This window comes from Prunus dulcis, chromosome 1 (genome assembly GCF_902201215.1).
Source record: "Prunus dulcis chromosome 1, ALMONDv2, whole genome shotgun sequence".
Taxonomy (NCBI): domain Eukaryota; kingdom Viridiplantae; phylum Streptophyta; class Magnoliopsida; order Rosales; family Rosaceae; genus Prunus; species Prunus dulcis.
The window spans coordinates 30216797-30234441 of record NC_047650.1 but is presented as its reverse complement, the minus strand read 5'-3'; the positions used below and the strand labels follow the sequence as shown (position 1 = coordinate 30234441).

The following is a 17645-nucleotide window of genomic DNA, read 5'->3' as shown; positions in this document are numbered from 1 at the left end:
ATATGGCCAATTGGGTCCTCAAGTCAAGACCCATAACATGATGCAGGTTGAATATCGCAAGGTCAGGTCATAATTTACAGTATTTGTTATATGGTCCAAAATCAATTCCGGGTCAAACATCCAGAGAGAGAGAGAGAGAGAGAGAGAGAGAGAGAGAGAGAGAGAGGTGCTAAAATCCAGCTGGTTAGACTTTGATTGCCACATACTCCGCCATATGATATCAAATGTATTTGGAGAGAGATGAGTGTGTGAAAAATGTTAGTCACACACACACACACGTCAATAAAAACAAAACTATCTGACTTCTCTTATATATTTAACAGGACAGGAGATCAACATGAACCCCGTTTCTGCATCACGCGGCGCCTATACAAATTACAATACAACTGTACATTCAGTGTACCTTTCAACCCTCCAGAATCCCAGATGCCATGCCACATTGTTTTCAAAATTAGCATTTTTCTTCATTTCATTTTTCAAAACGTTTTTGTTGGTGATATACTTAAACTAAATGTACAACCAAGCTTGAGATGTTGACTTAGTTCCCCCTATATTCCGTTTGCATGTTTCATTGGTTAATATAAGATATATGATAACTTGCGTCAACAACAATCACATGAGCTGTTTATATATATCCTCACTGTATTTTTATATATACATCAAATAGACGATTCCTCTTTGTTCTCTTCTTTTTCTTTTTTTTTATAATTGCCACTCAAATAGCCTTATGAAGGTGTTCTTGAATTGAAGATATATATATATATATATATATATAAAATGCAAACTAGGAAACGCTGTTTTGAAAATGACGTTGTCAAACACCTGTTCGTGCTTCAAACTAATATCATGGATAACGACATTCTAATTATAATATAATACTTAATTTAAAAACTTCAAGACACCTTTGTAATGGGGGGAATTAGCAGCGGTGGGTGAAGTATATTTGATTTGACACACTGGTGATGACATGAGATGAGTTAATTAATCACTTCAATTAGCATTACAAGATAGACAACTGTCTGATTGGTATTTCTTTAATTAATCACCAACTGTGTTATTATGATTCATATATTCACGCTTTAATCACAACACTAAGTATACTATAATATATTATCCAATAACTTCAACATACTAGTCTATAAGAGGTTGATGATGACTAAAACGTATCCCCTTAATTCATTTGAAAATTGTGGGATTATGAGAGATAAGTTTTAGTCATTGACTTCTTATGAATAGTCCTCATTATTCCTTCAAATTAGACGACAATATATATTCTTATTTTGTTTTGATTGCATATGAAATATAAGCACTTTATTAGTCTAATCATCACTAACAAACGAGGCATGTGCTTTTTATCAACTAATTATATCCAAATCGGATGGATTGAAAAGTATAGCATGGTGGTGGTGGTGCAGTGTTCTGACATTGGACGATATAGCATGTCTTAATTAGTAAATGCTAATTAAGCGGTGACAAATGAAACTTCTATTCACTAATCACTGTGTGTTGCATTGCGTGCCAGTCTCTGAACCATGTAAAAAGTTGCTTGCAGCTTGTTTCCAGTACGAGGCACACTATGTTGCAAAATCCTCCCTGATGTTTTGTATTAATCTGAATTACCTTTAATTAAACAAATAAGAAAACGACAAATTAATATCAAACAATTAAGCAAAACGTAACATCAAATTAAGATCCATTACGTGGCAGCCTATGACAACTGTACTAACTGTACCCTCAAAAGAAAAAATACACTTTACTGCGTACGTAGACCGAAAGTGGGTACAGTACACATCCAAAGCATTTGAAAGATATAAAAAAGCATAAATCTAAAGCACAAGTCGACCAATTAAAGAGAGACTGTTAATTAACAATTAGTTATTTACTAAGTACGTCACTAAACTAGCTTACACTTGTCACCCATCGTCCGACTCAATTGCCATGAAAAAAGCTTAGTTAAAAAAAAGAAGACATTCCCCCCTAAACAAACTGTAATCTTCCCCCCTTCCAAATGCAAATACCAACAAAAGTTGTCAGTTTTGATCAGTTAAACAAACTTAACTGCGTGCATGCTACAAAAGTGCCCGCGTCCGCATTCCACCGTCCTAAAGCTAGCCAGCTATTACTTTATTTTTCTTTTCTTTTCTTTTCTTTTTTGCATTTCTTGATGAGATGAGATGCCTAAAAGTTAGTACAAGCTTAATTTGTAGTTTCTGTTGCTAGGTGCTTTTTTAAACCTATTTTATACTTTATGTTATCAACAATGTCGCTCGGACTCGTGTCATGGTTTGCAAATTTACAATTGGTTGCGTAAAGTGATTTTATGCGATTTTCATTTCACGTTTTATTTTAAAATTGTGACAGCCCGTACGAGAAGGAGAGGACAGGCTCTCTCTCTCTCTCGCGTCTGTAAGAAGAGAAATTTCCGTGTAATAGGAATAACACTTTTTGCTATTCCCACCTAATAATACAATAACATATAAAATAATTTTTTTTCATATAATTATATTATTGACCGAGATAACAAATATGCAAGTTTTTTTAGCCCGTGAGGCTGGTAACAGAGTTGAGTGTACAGCTAAGCTAAGCTAAGCTTCCGAACCTGGACGCCCTTTTGAAAAGTACCACTAAGCCTTCCTCTCCAACTCCAACTTGCCTTGTAGCCACACAAGACCAAAGCTCATTGGCTAATTTGGGAGGCAGAGGAGGTCCCACCACAAGGCTGGGTCCCATCCAATTGGTGGATCAAGGGCCCGTTCATGCGTTCCAAAACTAGTGGCTGTGCCATGTCATCCCCTGACATTTACGTGGGATAACGATATTCATAGAGAACCGCGCACTCGGATATGGAACTTCGCCACGTCATCAGTTTGTGGGACCCGAGACCGTCTCCGTTGATGGTAGTAGTCGACATCATTTTACCAGTCGTCCAATTCCAGTCCCAGTAGATAATTGACTCCATTTATTTTTAAAATAAAAAATAGAAAATGTTGAAAGAAAAAAAAACCACAGCTGGTGGGTCTAATTTCAGAGTTACCCCTTTCCTTAAATCCTGCATATATTCCCCCAAATCTTTCTGAAATTGTGTCGTAATGAAAACAAAAGGGAGGGAGATACTAAAAAACAGAAAGAAAACAAAGTCGGGGAAAATTATAAATGTGCAGCAAATATTATAGCACTAGTGTATGTTGACAGGATTTGATTGAAGATGTGTTTGTTAAAAACAATGAACAATGATTTCAAAAGAAAGCCAAGCCATGATCCTCAAATCCTTACAAGCTAGCTAGTAGTGAGTGTGTGTGAGGGTACCAAGTACTAGCCATGCAAATGCAAATTAATGTGACGTTTTGGGGGGGATGCACCCTACCTCCCATAACATGCACGTGGACCCATTGGATCTCCATGGGCGCATATTAATTGATCCTATTTTTTTTGTTAGTGCATAGTTTAATAATGTCTTTTAGGCCTTTTAAATCTTTAGGGTGAGGTAATGGAAAATGATTGATGTTGATGATCACTTAAGTGCCAGATGTTGCGATCTCGCGCTCCTAATTAGAAAAATAAAACTGGAGTTTTGTTTAGGTCGGATGCTCAAATATGGGCAAATAAGTGATTAGGAGGGGAACATTTTGGCTCTTTGTTTTTGAGGCTATAAAACAAAGGGAAAGATGGGGCATCCTTGCACATGGGGCATGGTCAGATTTGGAGAATACAAAATCGTTGCCTTTAAGAAGAGGTTGCAGCATAAATAATTGAGATATTTAGTGATATACCCATTTCTAGCACTAATATTATAAATAAACCCTACACAATTGAATTCCTATAAACAAACCCAAAAAAAACCCAAAAAATGATAGCTAGCCTTATTGAATTTAATATTGATTATTAAATTACTTTGATGCCCTATTGAGTGCTTTAGGTATTTTTATGAGATTTTGGGGTTGGGCTTGTTTTAAGAAATTGATGGCAGTTTTGTAATTTATAAGAGCTTAATAGGGTATTTTTATAACAAAATCGTTGCCTTGGGTAAATAGTGAATCAGCATAAATAATTTTATGAGTTTGGAGTAGCCAAAGGGCATCTTCTTGCGTAGGTAATCAATGAATGTTATGGTAATACTAATAGCTAGGTCCAAGTTCAACCAGTACCTCTTGAGTAGAAAAAAACAACTTTCTTCTTTCTTTTTTCTTCACAAGTATTATCAAGTATGCATGTGGTGGTGGGTTCTGAGTTTCAGTTGTCTTCAACTTCGATTTCGATCGTGTGCAAAAAGCATAATGCACGGACATCATCACAATTTCACAAAGACTCTTAAACGTTTCCTATTTTTATTATTTTCTTCTTTGGCCTCCGCGGCTTTAAGATTGAAATAGTCAAAGTTGTACTTTAACAATTTAGGAGGTATGTTGCTACTCATTAGACTAATGAAAATAATTAATCACTCCAAAGGACTAGGTAACGCAATTGTACAAACAAACCATGATTATATTCCCGAACTTTTATCTTTTACATTACTATTATATTTTATAGAAAATAAGTGAGAGAGTGGAGATTATATTTACCATAAAGAGCAAGTGGAGTCCAATATACCTATTCATTTTGAAATAGGAAACATTATCTTATTGGAGGAAGTACGTATATTTTGAATACTTGGATGCCTACTCTGTTGGAGGAAGAAAATGCTAACATGGCTACTCCTTTGCATACTCTCTTGGAGATGCTCTTAGATATTATTTATGAACAATTTACTAGTTATTTTACGCACAAAGAATTAAGATGCTTCCATGGTTTGCAAATCTATACATGACTTGTACTCATCCGTATTGACCCCTCTTCTTCTACCTTGTTTTTCATTGTTGGTGTTATATTTTTATTGTTCGCTTACTTGGGCTACAATAGTTCATACTACAATCAACTTTTAACTTTCACATCTCCAAAGAAAGGTTGACTACCTTCCTTATAGTTTCAATAGCAAATATCATTAATGATTACGAATATGTATTTACGCGTTCAAATTATGAATGAGATATTAATATCTTATCAACTTATTATAATGTAATTTTCGGGTTAATAACCTTTATCCCTTATCATGAACCTATTAGGCAACTTTGAAATCAAATCCCTATAACATAATGAGCTAGGGATGAAAATGCTACATATTGAGCCTTAACTAAGTTAACTTTTATATAGCGTGTAAATAAATGAATTTAATCTGAATTACGCGTCAACTTTTGGACATTGTTATGTTACAATATCTGTATCCATCACTCAACAACAACGGCCTAAAATCTACTTACAATCAACAAGTCACTGCCTCAAACAATTGTGCGAAAACAGCACACAGCAAGTACTGTGTTGTAATTATCTCAAAAAATAAGGGCATTTCCTAAACCGCGTCTCTATAAGATTCTCCTCCCTCCCAAAAGCACAAACCCCCAAATTTCCCACTCACCCCATATTTGCAGCAAAGCAAACAGAACCCAAAAACCCAAAGCCGACCGAGTTCGCATTTTCCATCGCTTTCCAGCAAAATGTCAGCCGGACTGGGAAAATGTAGCAAGATCCGCCACATTGTGAGGCTCCGCCAACTGCTGCGGCGGTGGCGCAGCAAGGCCCGCATGTCAGCCAATCGCATACCGTCGGATGTTCCCGCAGGACACGTGGCCGTCAGCGTGGGCAGCAGTTGCACCAGATTTGTGGTGCGCGCGTCGTACCTGAACCACCCCGTCTTCAAGAAGCTCCTTGTAGAGGCCGAGGAGGAGTACGGCTTCTCCAACCAAGGCCCGCTCGCGATACCCTGCGACGAGTCACTCTTCGAAGAGGTGCTCCGATTCATTTCTCGATCCGAGTCGGGTGGGTCGACCCGGTTCGTCAATCTAGACGACTTCCAAAGATACTGCCACGCGGGCATCCGGAGTAACCTCGATTTCTGGGCCGATTCTCGACCGTTGCTTCGTGGATTTTCAGATAAAACAATTTGGTAAGCAAAGCGGAAAACCAAGTGCGTTTAGTTGGTAATTTTATTTTGGTTTCTGAAAATAAAAGAGGATATGTACAAAAACACGCTTCGGTTGTCTCACCCGGGTGGACTCAGTCCGAGTTATATCGCTCTCCATGGCTAGCAGCCAGCCATCAGTTGATTGAAGAGAGTAAACTGTTAATGATATGACACAAAGAGTTCGAGCCTAAAATGGGGCTCGGATGGATTAACCCAGTTGGGTGTACTTAGTGATTGACGATGGGGCCTTTTTGTTTTTGTTTTTTTTCCTTGAAAGTAATATGATTATTGGGCACTGAGTAAGAGTACATGAAACTTCGAAGAATGCTATGGAGATGGCAAATGGGTGGGGGAGTGATCCACCGCGTCGTCCCGGGTTCGAATCGGAGTGGAGGCAGAGAAGCGAGCTGCTCCTGCTGCTGCTGAGGAGAAAGATGAACAAACAAAACAAAATTACTGAATATTATTGGGTCTCGATTTTCCTTGTAAATTCTGTGATTTATTGATTAATTAAGGATAAATTGTAGAGAAATTTTATTATGATTGTTCACTATGGCTACATATAATATTGACAACTAACCGTTTGTTGGTTGTGTAGCTTTTGTTATGCCTTTTAGTTTTATATGAATTTCAATCATGGGAGTGGGAGACGAGACGTTGTGGAAATTATAGTGGCGCCAATCCACGTGAAACCAAAGCCAGAGTGTCCCTGTTTCCTTCGCTTCACCTCCTGCTTCAATCTTGTCTTTTTTTTTTAACCAACAAATTATTGTGTGTGTTCGTATTAAAAACCAAATTATATGGTTAATTTAACGCTAATGATAGTATATCATACAAGTCATCAGTGGTCAAGAAACGTTGGCAGCCATCGCTGTCCTGTGAAGCCATGAAATAAAGCGCAAGGCTAAATTCTGTGCTGTGTAGACTTGTTCATGCAGTCATAGTTGAGCAAGCGTAGAGTTGCAGAGAGAGAGAGAGAGAGAGAGAGAGAGTTATTTTCGAATTAAGACATTGAGAATAATTAAGCTGGTAGGAAAGGCAACAACTTTTTGATGGGCCACAGAAGAAGGGAAGTCCTAGAGAGATCAACCAACTAATCATAGAGAATAATGAACCTTTGACTAATTATTATGAAGCCTGTGCATGCATAATTGCGTTCCAAACTGTCCAAAGCTTTTAGACTCAGAAATTAATAGGTTCATTCATTCACTCATGTTAATTTAGGTTATAAATAAACAAACACTCAAGTCAACAGATGCAAGCCACTACAATTGCCTTCTGATGCTGACTTTTGACCTCCTCTCCCTCTGCCACCCATGTGAATGAATGGGCCTGCCATAGCTCTAAAACAATTCTTTTGCATCCCCTTCCAAATGGGCAAAACCCAACATTCATTTTTTTTGGGTCTCCCTTTTTTTTTCCCCCAAAAATAAAAGAAAGTAGCTAGTGTATGTATATATCTGTCCGTCATCACAAGTACCTAGGATAGTTTGCTTGACTTTTGGGGGATGGTTGAAACTTGAAACCTCTCTAATTAATCTTTTCTTTATTGTCCGTCATCAGTGCCTAGGTCAAAGAAGTGTCCAGTTTTGAAGAGCAAGTCAATGTTTGACATGTTTAAGAATTGAGAGACTTATTTGTTATTGAAGCTGCATATGTGGTCATGCATATGAGTAACATCTTAGAAATTCTGAAAGTACGTTGAATTAGCGCATGTGAAATGTACAGTAGCCGTGCCACCAGGTACAATCTCATAATATATATGTGTTGGAAAATGACATGATATGAGATGGTACAACAAAGAATAAAGCACTGCTTCAACACAGCAGCAGCATGTGAAACTGCTTTGGGAAATGGGTGTCTTAATCAGTAACCAGTCCATGCTTTAAAAGCCCCTATCTCAATCCTCAAGCTTTTTTGAGTCCAAGCAAGTACCAAATTCAAAACCACAGAATGGGGTGGGTGTTCATACTGAACTGAAAGCACTAGAGCCAGTGGTAGTTGCCAACATCACTTTCTCTTGGGAGCCTTTAAAAACACAAACATAAACCCCAAAAAGAAAAAAATCATGTGAATTAAAAATGGAAGTCAATTCATGGGGTTGCAAAAAGAGGGTTGATTTTTGGTTTTGAATCCATTTTGGTGAATGAATGGAAATACAGATTCCAACTTATGGGGAACGAATAAAGGGCCAAATCTAGTCGGGGGTGGCCTCGCTTTCATTTGGATTCGAAAATATTTGGACGGTTGGATAAGGGTAGGGGATGTGTCTTGACTCTCTTTAGAGTCATCCTCCCACTAACACAAAAGCAATTGGTTCCACCTAACCTAAAGGGCTTTCTGGAAGCTATTTTGGTTGCCTAATTAAGCCTGGGGTATGTTCACGATATAAATACCTACTTTGGTTTGGTTCATCAAGCAGAAAAAAAGTGTTGCTCTTTTCCTTTTTCAAATTATGTGCGTCTTTGCAAGGCGTAGATATACATCTTTTCAAGGCGTAGATAATATTTTGGTGGTGCATGAGATATTACATTCTTTGAAACAGAAGAGGGGGGTGAGTTTTGTGAGATGGCGCTGAAGCTTGACATGGCAAAAGCCTATGATAGAGTGGAGTGGTGTTTTGTAGGTGATATGTTACACACCCTTGGCTTTGCCGAGAATTTCTGTCATTGGATAATGGAATGTATCTCCACAATCACGTACAGTATAATGATCAATAGGGAGGCTACGGATAACATTGTGTCGTTGAGAGGGCTCGTCAAGGATGTAGAACTGTAAGTAATGAGCTGATTTGCATAAGTATAAGCCTAAAACTATAATAGTGAATGCACTTAGTCTCTTAGAATGGCAGGTGTAAGGCCCCAAACTGTAAGGCTCATTTAAGCCACGTGTAGAAATCTTAGAATAGCTGAATGCATGGCTGAGATACAATATGATGCTTGTGTGTATCCAGCTAAGGAAAACTGTCATGTAGTATACGCTGTGTGTGTTCATGTCAAGATAAGAAAAATATACTTTCTCTCTCTAGATTCTCAACGAGAGAGAAACAGAGCATTTCTTCAATCTGCATTTTTTCTCATTTTTTCTATTCTTCTCATTTCATCTTGAGCATTTCATAACCCAGCAAGAATACAAAAACACTAACATGGTATCAAAGCCAGGTTCGTTCTATTGAGTGGCGTTCTAAATCTGTGCAATCGAGCTACATCAGAGCTCAATCGAAGTTCTGTGAAATTGCTGAAATTCGTTGAAACCCAAAAATCAGCTTGTTCGTGGCTTACCTGAGATCAGAGATGGCTGGATCTGGAAGTTCAGAAGTAAGAAATCCGATTTTCTCCAGTGAGAACTATGAGTTCTGGAGAATCAAGATGGTAACCATATTCAAGTCATATGGGTTGTGGAATCTGGTTGAAAAGGGAATTCCAATCCCTGATTCGAAGAAGAAGAAGACAACTGAGGAAGCTTCAGAAGATGACGATGATGGAAAAATGGCAGTCATCTTCATGAAGGATGCGAAGGCTCTGGGCATCATTCAAAATGCTGTTTCTGACCAAATCTTCCCCCGTATTGCTAATGCTGACTCTGCTAAGATGGCATGGGAGCTGCTGTATGGAGAATATCACAGCGGTGACCACGTGAGATCGGTAAAACTCCAAAACCTCATACGTGAATTTGAATACACTAGAATGCGTGACAATGAATCCTTATCTATTTATCTTACTCGGTTGAATGAGCTGATTAACCAGATGAAAACCTTTGGTGAGACTCTCTCTAATGAGAGGCTTGTCCAAAAGGTTCTGATCAGTCTGAGTAAGGTTTATGATCCTATCTGTCTGGTGATTGAGAATACAAAAAGTCTAGAAACTGTAGAACTGCAGGAGGTTATTGCAATATTGAAGAGTCAAGAACAACGTTTTGAGCTGCATAATGTTGATATAGCTGAGAAGGCATTTGCCTTATTCTCTGTAAGTCTTAAAGAACAGAACAAGGGTGGCACTCAGTCTGGTTCGTCTAAATTCCAGAAGAATTGGAATCCTAAGGGCAAGCCATGGGAATCAAAGTCCAAGTTTCAGCAGACTAGCTCTGCACAGGGTTCATCACCATCAGTGAATCAAGAAGGGGCAAAACCACAATGCAAAGTGTGTTCTAAGTTCCATTTTGGTGAATGCAGGCATAAAGGAAAGCCTAAGTGTTACAATTGTGACAGATTTGGACATTGGGCTAGAGAATGCACTGCAAATAAGAATGTGCAGAAGGGTAATTGTGCAAACCAAGTGGAAGTGACAGGAAATCTATTTTATGCCAATAGTACCATCTCTGGAGCAAGTGCTAATGGTGAATGGTATATAGACAGTGGTTGCAGCAATCACATGACTGGAGATAAGAAGCTGCTAGTTGATATAAGAACAAACGTGATTGGCAAGGTACAAATGCCCACTAGAGAGCTTGTGGATGTAGCTGGAATGGGAACTCTAGTGATTGACACTAGCAAAGGTAGAAATCACATCAAAGAAGTGATGTACCTACCTGGATTGAAGGAGAACTTGCTGAGTGTGGGACAGATGAGGGCAAAATATGCAGCATCTTTGACATTTCTTCATTAAACAGTCTTGTCATCAAAGTGGAGATGAAGAGGAATAGATGCTATCCTTTGGCACTATTACCTAATGATCATATTGCTTTGAAAGCAAGTGTATCACACTCTACTTGGACTTGGCACAAAAGGCTAGGCCATCTACATCTAAGGGGGCTGAACCAACTTAAAGAAAAGGAAATGGTTCATGGACTTCCATACTTAGAAAAGGTTGATGAAGTCTGTGAAGGGTGTCAACTTGGGAAGCAACATAGAGAGTGGTTTCCAAATAATCAAGCATGGAGAGCAAGCAATCCCCTTGAGCTAATTCATGTTGATTTGTGTGGGCCTATGAAAAATGAATCTATAGCTGGTAACAAGTACTTCATGCTTCGTATAGATGATTGTACAAGAATGATTTAGGTATACTTTCTCATATACAAGTCAGATGCATTGAACTGTTTTCGAAAGTTCAAGTCCATGGTAAAATTGCAAAGTGGCTTCAGAGTGAAATGTTTGAGAAGTGACAGAGGGGGTGAATTCACATCTTGTGAGTTCAACAAGCTGTGTGAAGATAAAGGTATTCAAAGACAACTCTCTATGGCGTACACTCCACAACAAAATGGAGTGGTGGAGTGAAAGAATAGGACTATGGTTGAAATGGCAAAAGCAATGCTTCATGAGAAAGGATTACCTTATTATTTGTGGGCAGAAGCTGTACACACAGCTGTCTACATACTGAATAGATGTCCTACAAGAGCACTTGGAGATATGACTCCATTTGAAGCATATAGTGGGAGGAAACCGGGGATTGCACACTTTAAAATCTTTGGTTGCTTGTGCTATGTGCATATACCAAGTGAGGTGAGACAGAAGCTAGATGCAAAGAGTACCAAGGGGATATTTGTGGGTTATGCAACCTGCGAAAAAGGGTACAGAGTGTATGATCCAGTTACTAAAAAGCTCATACTCTCAAGAGATGTTGTGTTTGATGAACATGCAGCTTGGAATTGGAAAGCAATGCCTGAGAATCATGTATTTGTGTCCAGCCATGAATAGCAATCCAAAGTACCTGAAGCTACATCACCAAAGACACCCCTTGAGAGTCATGATCACATTCAGACACCAAGAGTACTATCTCCTCATGAACCATCAGGTGGCATAAGTGGCAGCATGAGGAATTCTCAAGCCTTTGACACTCCACTAAAATGGAGAAACTTGGATGATGTTCTAGCAGAATGCAATCTTTACATCATGGAACCTGAGAAATTTGATGAAGCTTCCAAAGATGAATCATGGATGAAAGCTATGGAAGATGAACTGTCAATGATTGAGAAAAATGCAACATGGAAGCTAGTGGATAGACCAACTGACAAACCTATAACTGGAGTTAAATGTGTGTTCAAGACCAAGCTAAATCTTGATGGTTCAGTACAGAAGAACAAGGCAAGACTAGTAGCCAAGGGTTATGCTCAGAAACCTGGTGTTGACTATAATGACACTTTTGCACCAGTGGCTAGACTTGATACAATTCGAACACTAGTTGCATTAGCAGCACAAAAGAGTTGGAAATTGTATCAGCTGGATGTTAAATCTGCTTTCCTAAATGGTGTGTTAGAATAAGAGGTTTATGTAGACCAGTCAGATGGTTTTGTGGTCAATGGGAGTGAAGACAAAGTGTACAAGCTTCATAAAGCTCTGTATGGCTTAAAACAAGAACCAAGGGCATGGTATGGTGAAATTGACACCTATTTTGATCAATGTGGATTTGCAAAGAGTCAAAGTGAGGCCACTCTTTATACCAAAACCAGAGGAAAAGCAAAAATCCTAATCATGTCTATATATGTGGATGATATTGTGTATACAGGGAATAGTCAACCAATGTTGGAGGAGTTCAAGAGAGATATGATGGTAAAGTATGAAATGACACACTTGGGGCTCCTACATCACTTTTATGGGAATGGGAGTTATCCAAACTCACACAAGTATTTTTATTCATAAAGAAAGTATGCTGCATCTTTGTTGAGTAAATTTAGCTTGAGTGATTGTAAACCTGTTTCTATACCCTTAGTTACAACTGAAAAGCTGAGCAAAGATGATGGTAGTGGTCCAGCAAATGAAGAACAGTATATGAAGATTGTGGGAATTCTGTTGTATCTCACAGCCACAAGACCCGATGTGATGTATGTTGCTAGCCTACTTGCAAGATTTATGCATTGCCCTACTAATAAGCACTATGGAACTGCAAAAAGAGTTCTTAGTTATGTCAAAGGAACACTTGACTACGGTTTGGAGTATGTGAAAGGATGAAATGCAGTCTTAATTGGTTACTGTGATAGTGACTGGGGTGGCTCAGTTGATGACAGCAAAAGCACCTCAGGATATGCCTTTTCTTTTGGCAGTGGAGTCTTTGCTTGGGCCTCAGTTAAACAAAACTGTGTGGCTCTCTCTACTACAGAGGCAGAATATATCAGTGCATCATAGGCAACTGCACAGGCAATTTGGCTCAGGTTTGTGTTGGAAGACTTTGCCGAATTTCAAGCTGAGGCTACTCCACTTCAGTGTGATAATACTGCTGCAATTGCCATCACAAAGAATCCTATGTTTCACCAGAAAACTGAGCATATTGATCGAAGGTATCACTTCATCAAGGATACTCTGCAAGAAGGAATCATCGACTTGGTTTACTGTCCTACAAATGAGCAACTAGCAGACATCTTCAAAAAGGCATTGGCTAAGGATCGATTCTGCTACCTCAGAGATAAGCTAGGAGTGAAATCAGCTCAAAACTTGAAGAGGAGTGTAGAACTGTAAGTAATGAGCTGATTTGCATAAGTATAAGCCTAAAACTATAACAGTGAATGCACTTAGTCTCTTAGAATGGCAGGTGTAAGGCTCCAAAATGTAAGGCTCATTTAAGCCACGTGTAGAGATCTTAGAATAGCTGAATGAATGGCTGAGATACAATATGATGCTTGTGTGTATCCAGCTAAGGAAAACTGTCATGTAGTACACGCTGTGTGTGTTCATGTCAAGATAAGAAAAATATACTTTCTCTCTCTAGATTCCCAACGAGAGAGAAATAGAGCATTTCTTCAATATGCATTTTTTCTCATTTCTTCTATTCTTCTCATTTCGGCTTGAGCATTTCATAACCCAGCAAGAATACAAAAACACTAACATAAATATAAACATACCCTCTCTCCCCTTTCATTTTTCTTATTTGTGCGGAGGGTTTGATAGCTTTGCTTCGTAAATATAAAGAGGACAGGTTCATCCATGGTTTTCAGATTTGACCAGATTGGGTGCATATTTCTCATTTATTATTTGCCGACGACTCGGTCATTTTTTGTAGAGCTGAGGAACATGAGGTATTAAGTGTGCGGCAGGTGTTGAAATGCTATGAGGAAGGGTTGTGCCAATGCATTAATTATGACAAAAGCTCTTTACTCTTTAGTAACAATTGTCCAAGACGACGGCGCCGACAACTAGAAGCAATCCTACAAATAAAACAGAAGAAGGAATTTGGGAAATATCTAGGTATAAATGCTAACTTTGGGCAGTCGAAGAAAAAAGTTTTTGAGAATGTGCGGGTAAAGATCTCCCAATGGTTGCAAGGATGGGCAGAACAATATCTATCTGTAGTCGGAAAGGAAGTGCTTATTAAAGATGTCGGCATGGCTATGCCTACCTACAGTATGTCATGCTTCAAACTTCCCATTGGCCTATGCAAGGAGCTTGAGCGGGAGATCACAAACTTTTGGTGGAAAGGACAAAAGGATACCAAAGGAATACATTGGGTGGCATGACAAAAAATGACGCAACATAAAATAAATGAAGGTTTGGGTTGTCACGATTTAATCTGCTTTAATCTAGCTATGCTAGCTAAGATTGGTGGCCATTAGTTCAACCCTCCGGCTCACTTTTGGTACAGCTTCTTCACAATGAATACTACCATAGAGGGAGGAAGCTTTCTATCAACTGGAACAGTTCATGGTTCATCTTGGGGTTGGAAGGGTATTCTACAGGGTCGCAGTGTTCTAGTTGTAGGTTTAAGATGGAGGGTGGGCAATGGTGACAACATTCGAGTTACAGAGGATCCATGGTTACCAGTGCCGTATACTTTCATAACCATCTCACATCATGCTGACATGCCGATATATGTGAAGGACCTGATTGACCTGGTTATGAAACAATGGAGAGGGGTCGAGGTGGAACGTTTGTTTATGGAGTCGGAAGCCAAGCTGATAAATGGACTGGCGATTAGTCGATGGGGTTGCCCAGACAAGCTCATATGGCATTTCATAAAGCATGGAGATTTTACTGTTAAGTCAGGTCGCCCAATATTTACAGATAAATGGGGAGTTGGGGAGACAAGGGCAAGGGGAGCCCAGTGTTAGGAATAACCACAAATCGCTTTAGACGAGAATTTGGAAGTTATAGGTACGGCCGAAAGTTAGAAGCTTCATATAGAGAGCTTTGAAACGCTCTGGCGGTTCACAAAAACCTTAAACGAAGGCATGTTGATCTTGAGGATGTTTGTGCTCTCTGTGGTTGTGAAGGGAAATCTCATGTACACCTTTTTTCCCACTACGAGTTCGCAATGGTATTTTGGTTCACTAGCCCTTCGCAATTAGATACGAGGTTGCTCGAAGGAGGGGATTTTCTATCATGTTGGCAGCTCATTCTTCAAAAATATGAAAATGAGGACAATCATCAAGATATTTTGCAATGGTTGGTGATTGGGTTATGGAGGTTATGGAAGAATCGAAATGCTACAATTTTCGAGGGGCATCATATACACCCACAAGATATTGCTCTGACATTTCAAAAGAAAATTATGGAGTTTGTGGCCGCAAGACATGCAAGTATACCGCTTATACATGATCAACCGAGACCTTCAAATATGGCAGAAACCGATTGATGGTTGGATGAAATTAATTGCGATAGTGCTTGGACACAAGCGCACACGAGGGGTAGAGCAAGATAGGTGTCTCCATACAGTAATGACTGGATGGAAATGGCAGTTTTTCGTGCTAGTCGGCTCTGGCTGCGAAAGCGGAAGTAGTGCGAGAAGTGGTGGCAGCGGGTTTGGAGGCACGAGTTACAAGGATGATGGTGGAGATAGACTGTAAACAGCTTGTTGCGATGTTACATGGTAGCATGAAGACGGATACTGCTATTGACGGCATTATTCATAATATTAAGTTACTGGGCTCTCATGTGGATCAGATATCTTTTACTTTTATGAGTCTTAGGTGCAATACAACTAGGCCTCATCATTTGCCCCGCGAGCTCATGGGCTGATTGGGGCCCGCCTGGCCCATCTAAAAAAAGCCATGTCCGGCCCGTTATGGGTTTTGAGATGGCCCGGCTCGCCTTGGACCGGGCTAGGCTTGGACTTGGGTGTCTGAAGCCCGGCCTGGCCCACCCACAAAAATCCGGCCCATTAGGCCCGCATACATATATAATTATGTATAAATAAGAGTTTAGGTTTATGATTATATCACTTAAATCACATATATAATTTGTTTCATTTCATTTACTTTTATTTACTTATTCCTAGTTTATAATTGGATGATTAATACATTAATTTGTGTCAATTATTAATTCAACAATTTTATATATATAAGATGAACAACATATCACATCACTACATATAATCATATCACGAAACATAATCGTACCATCAAATATAATCATGCTTTTCTTGAACATATCACCAAATATTTGCATGTTTATTCATACAATCCTTTATAAAAATATTTTTTTTATACTGATTATTTTTTAAAATTATTTCTTAAAACGTATTACGATCTAATTATGTAATAACCTAAAAAATAATACTTGGTTTTATTATTTTTGTGAAAAATCTTATAAGTTGTATGACTTTATTGGGTGTTTTATGAATTTGGTTTGATGTGAAAATATTGGAAGTAAGTGAGTTTAATCTCAAATTTGAACTAAAATGCCCTTATGATTAAGTTTATGATTTTTTTTTTAATGAAGTAGGGCCCATTTAAGCCCGGCCCAGCCCGATGGGCTTTCTTAAGCCCGGCTCATGGGTCGGACTTGGGCTTTGAATTTAAAAAAAAAATTCGGCCCAGCCCAACCCGATGTTTTCTCTCTCATCTTTAAAGCCCAGCTCGGCCCATCTCAAGCCCATTAAATTTGGTTGACAAGCCCTAAATGCAACTGCTCATCTGGTAGCATCGCATATATCTCGTGTGGGTGGGAAGTTTAAATGGGATCGACTTTGGCCTGAGTGGTTGTTTGACACTCTTGCTGCTGACGTAAACATTACAATTCGGCTTTAATAAATTTCTTCCATCGTTTGACCGAAAAAAAAAAAAAAAAAAAGGCCCTAGACTAGATAGATAAAGAAAAGAAGACGAGAAAAAGATGGAAATTGTTGGTAAGATGAGATTCAGATGAGATGGCCTGTTTTTAAGTAATAAAAACAGGCAGCTAGGCCTGGGTCCGTGGTTTAAATCGGCTTCTAAGCCCACACAGTATGTTGAGCCTCAATTACTGGACCCATAACAAGTTTGCTGGTGATGAGCTATTTGGGCTTCAAACTAGGCCACACATTTCTGTTTAAAAATATATATAGTTGGGCTTTTTTAATTTGTAGGGGGTTATTATACAGAAAACATGTTGAGGAGATGATGAATCAGATTGGCGGTTGTTGGAGGCCTAAAATATCCACAAGTTTAGTACGGCAAACCAAACACTGCTCCCTCACCGGCACTGCTTAGTTAATGAGGAATTCGATAATTCATATGTTAGCTGTCAGCCCTTTAATACAAAGCTTTGGTCGGCCAAAATGTCGCACTCTAGCTCTAGACTCTGCTCTATATATAGCCTATAGGAGGTGCATGCACAAAATCACTACCTAACAAAACTCTCCGTTTCTTTCTCACTGCATGCCTGCCTGCCTCATGTGACAGAGAGAGACAGAGACAGAGAGACGTTGAAATTGAATGTGGACCGGGCGCATGTGAACCACAAACGTGCAATTACAGTAGCTATCAAGCCAAGATTGCAAGTCTCATGTCTGACCCCATCATGATTCAT

General features: G+C 39.0%; 1 protein-coding gene across 1 annotated transcript; it reads left to right on the top strand.

Moving 5' to 3' along the window:
• Positions 1-5434: 5434 nt before the first annotated feature.
• On the top strand, positions 5435-6661 carry LOC117614104 (auxin-induced protein 6B). The gene has a single exon (XM_034342797.1). It carries the CDS (start codon positions 5529-5531, stop codon positions 5979-5981), a length of 453 nt encoding a protein of 150 aa, XP_034198688.1. The 5' UTR covers positions 5435-5528; the 3' UTR covers positions 5982-6661.
• The last annotated feature ends 10984 nt before the right edge of the window (positions 6662-17645 follow it).

Coding starts and splice junctions, on each gene's coding strand:
- LOC117614104 (XM_034342797.1), top strand. CDS start 5,529: ATGTCAGCCGGACTGGGAAAATGTAGCAAGATCCGCCACATTGTGAGG.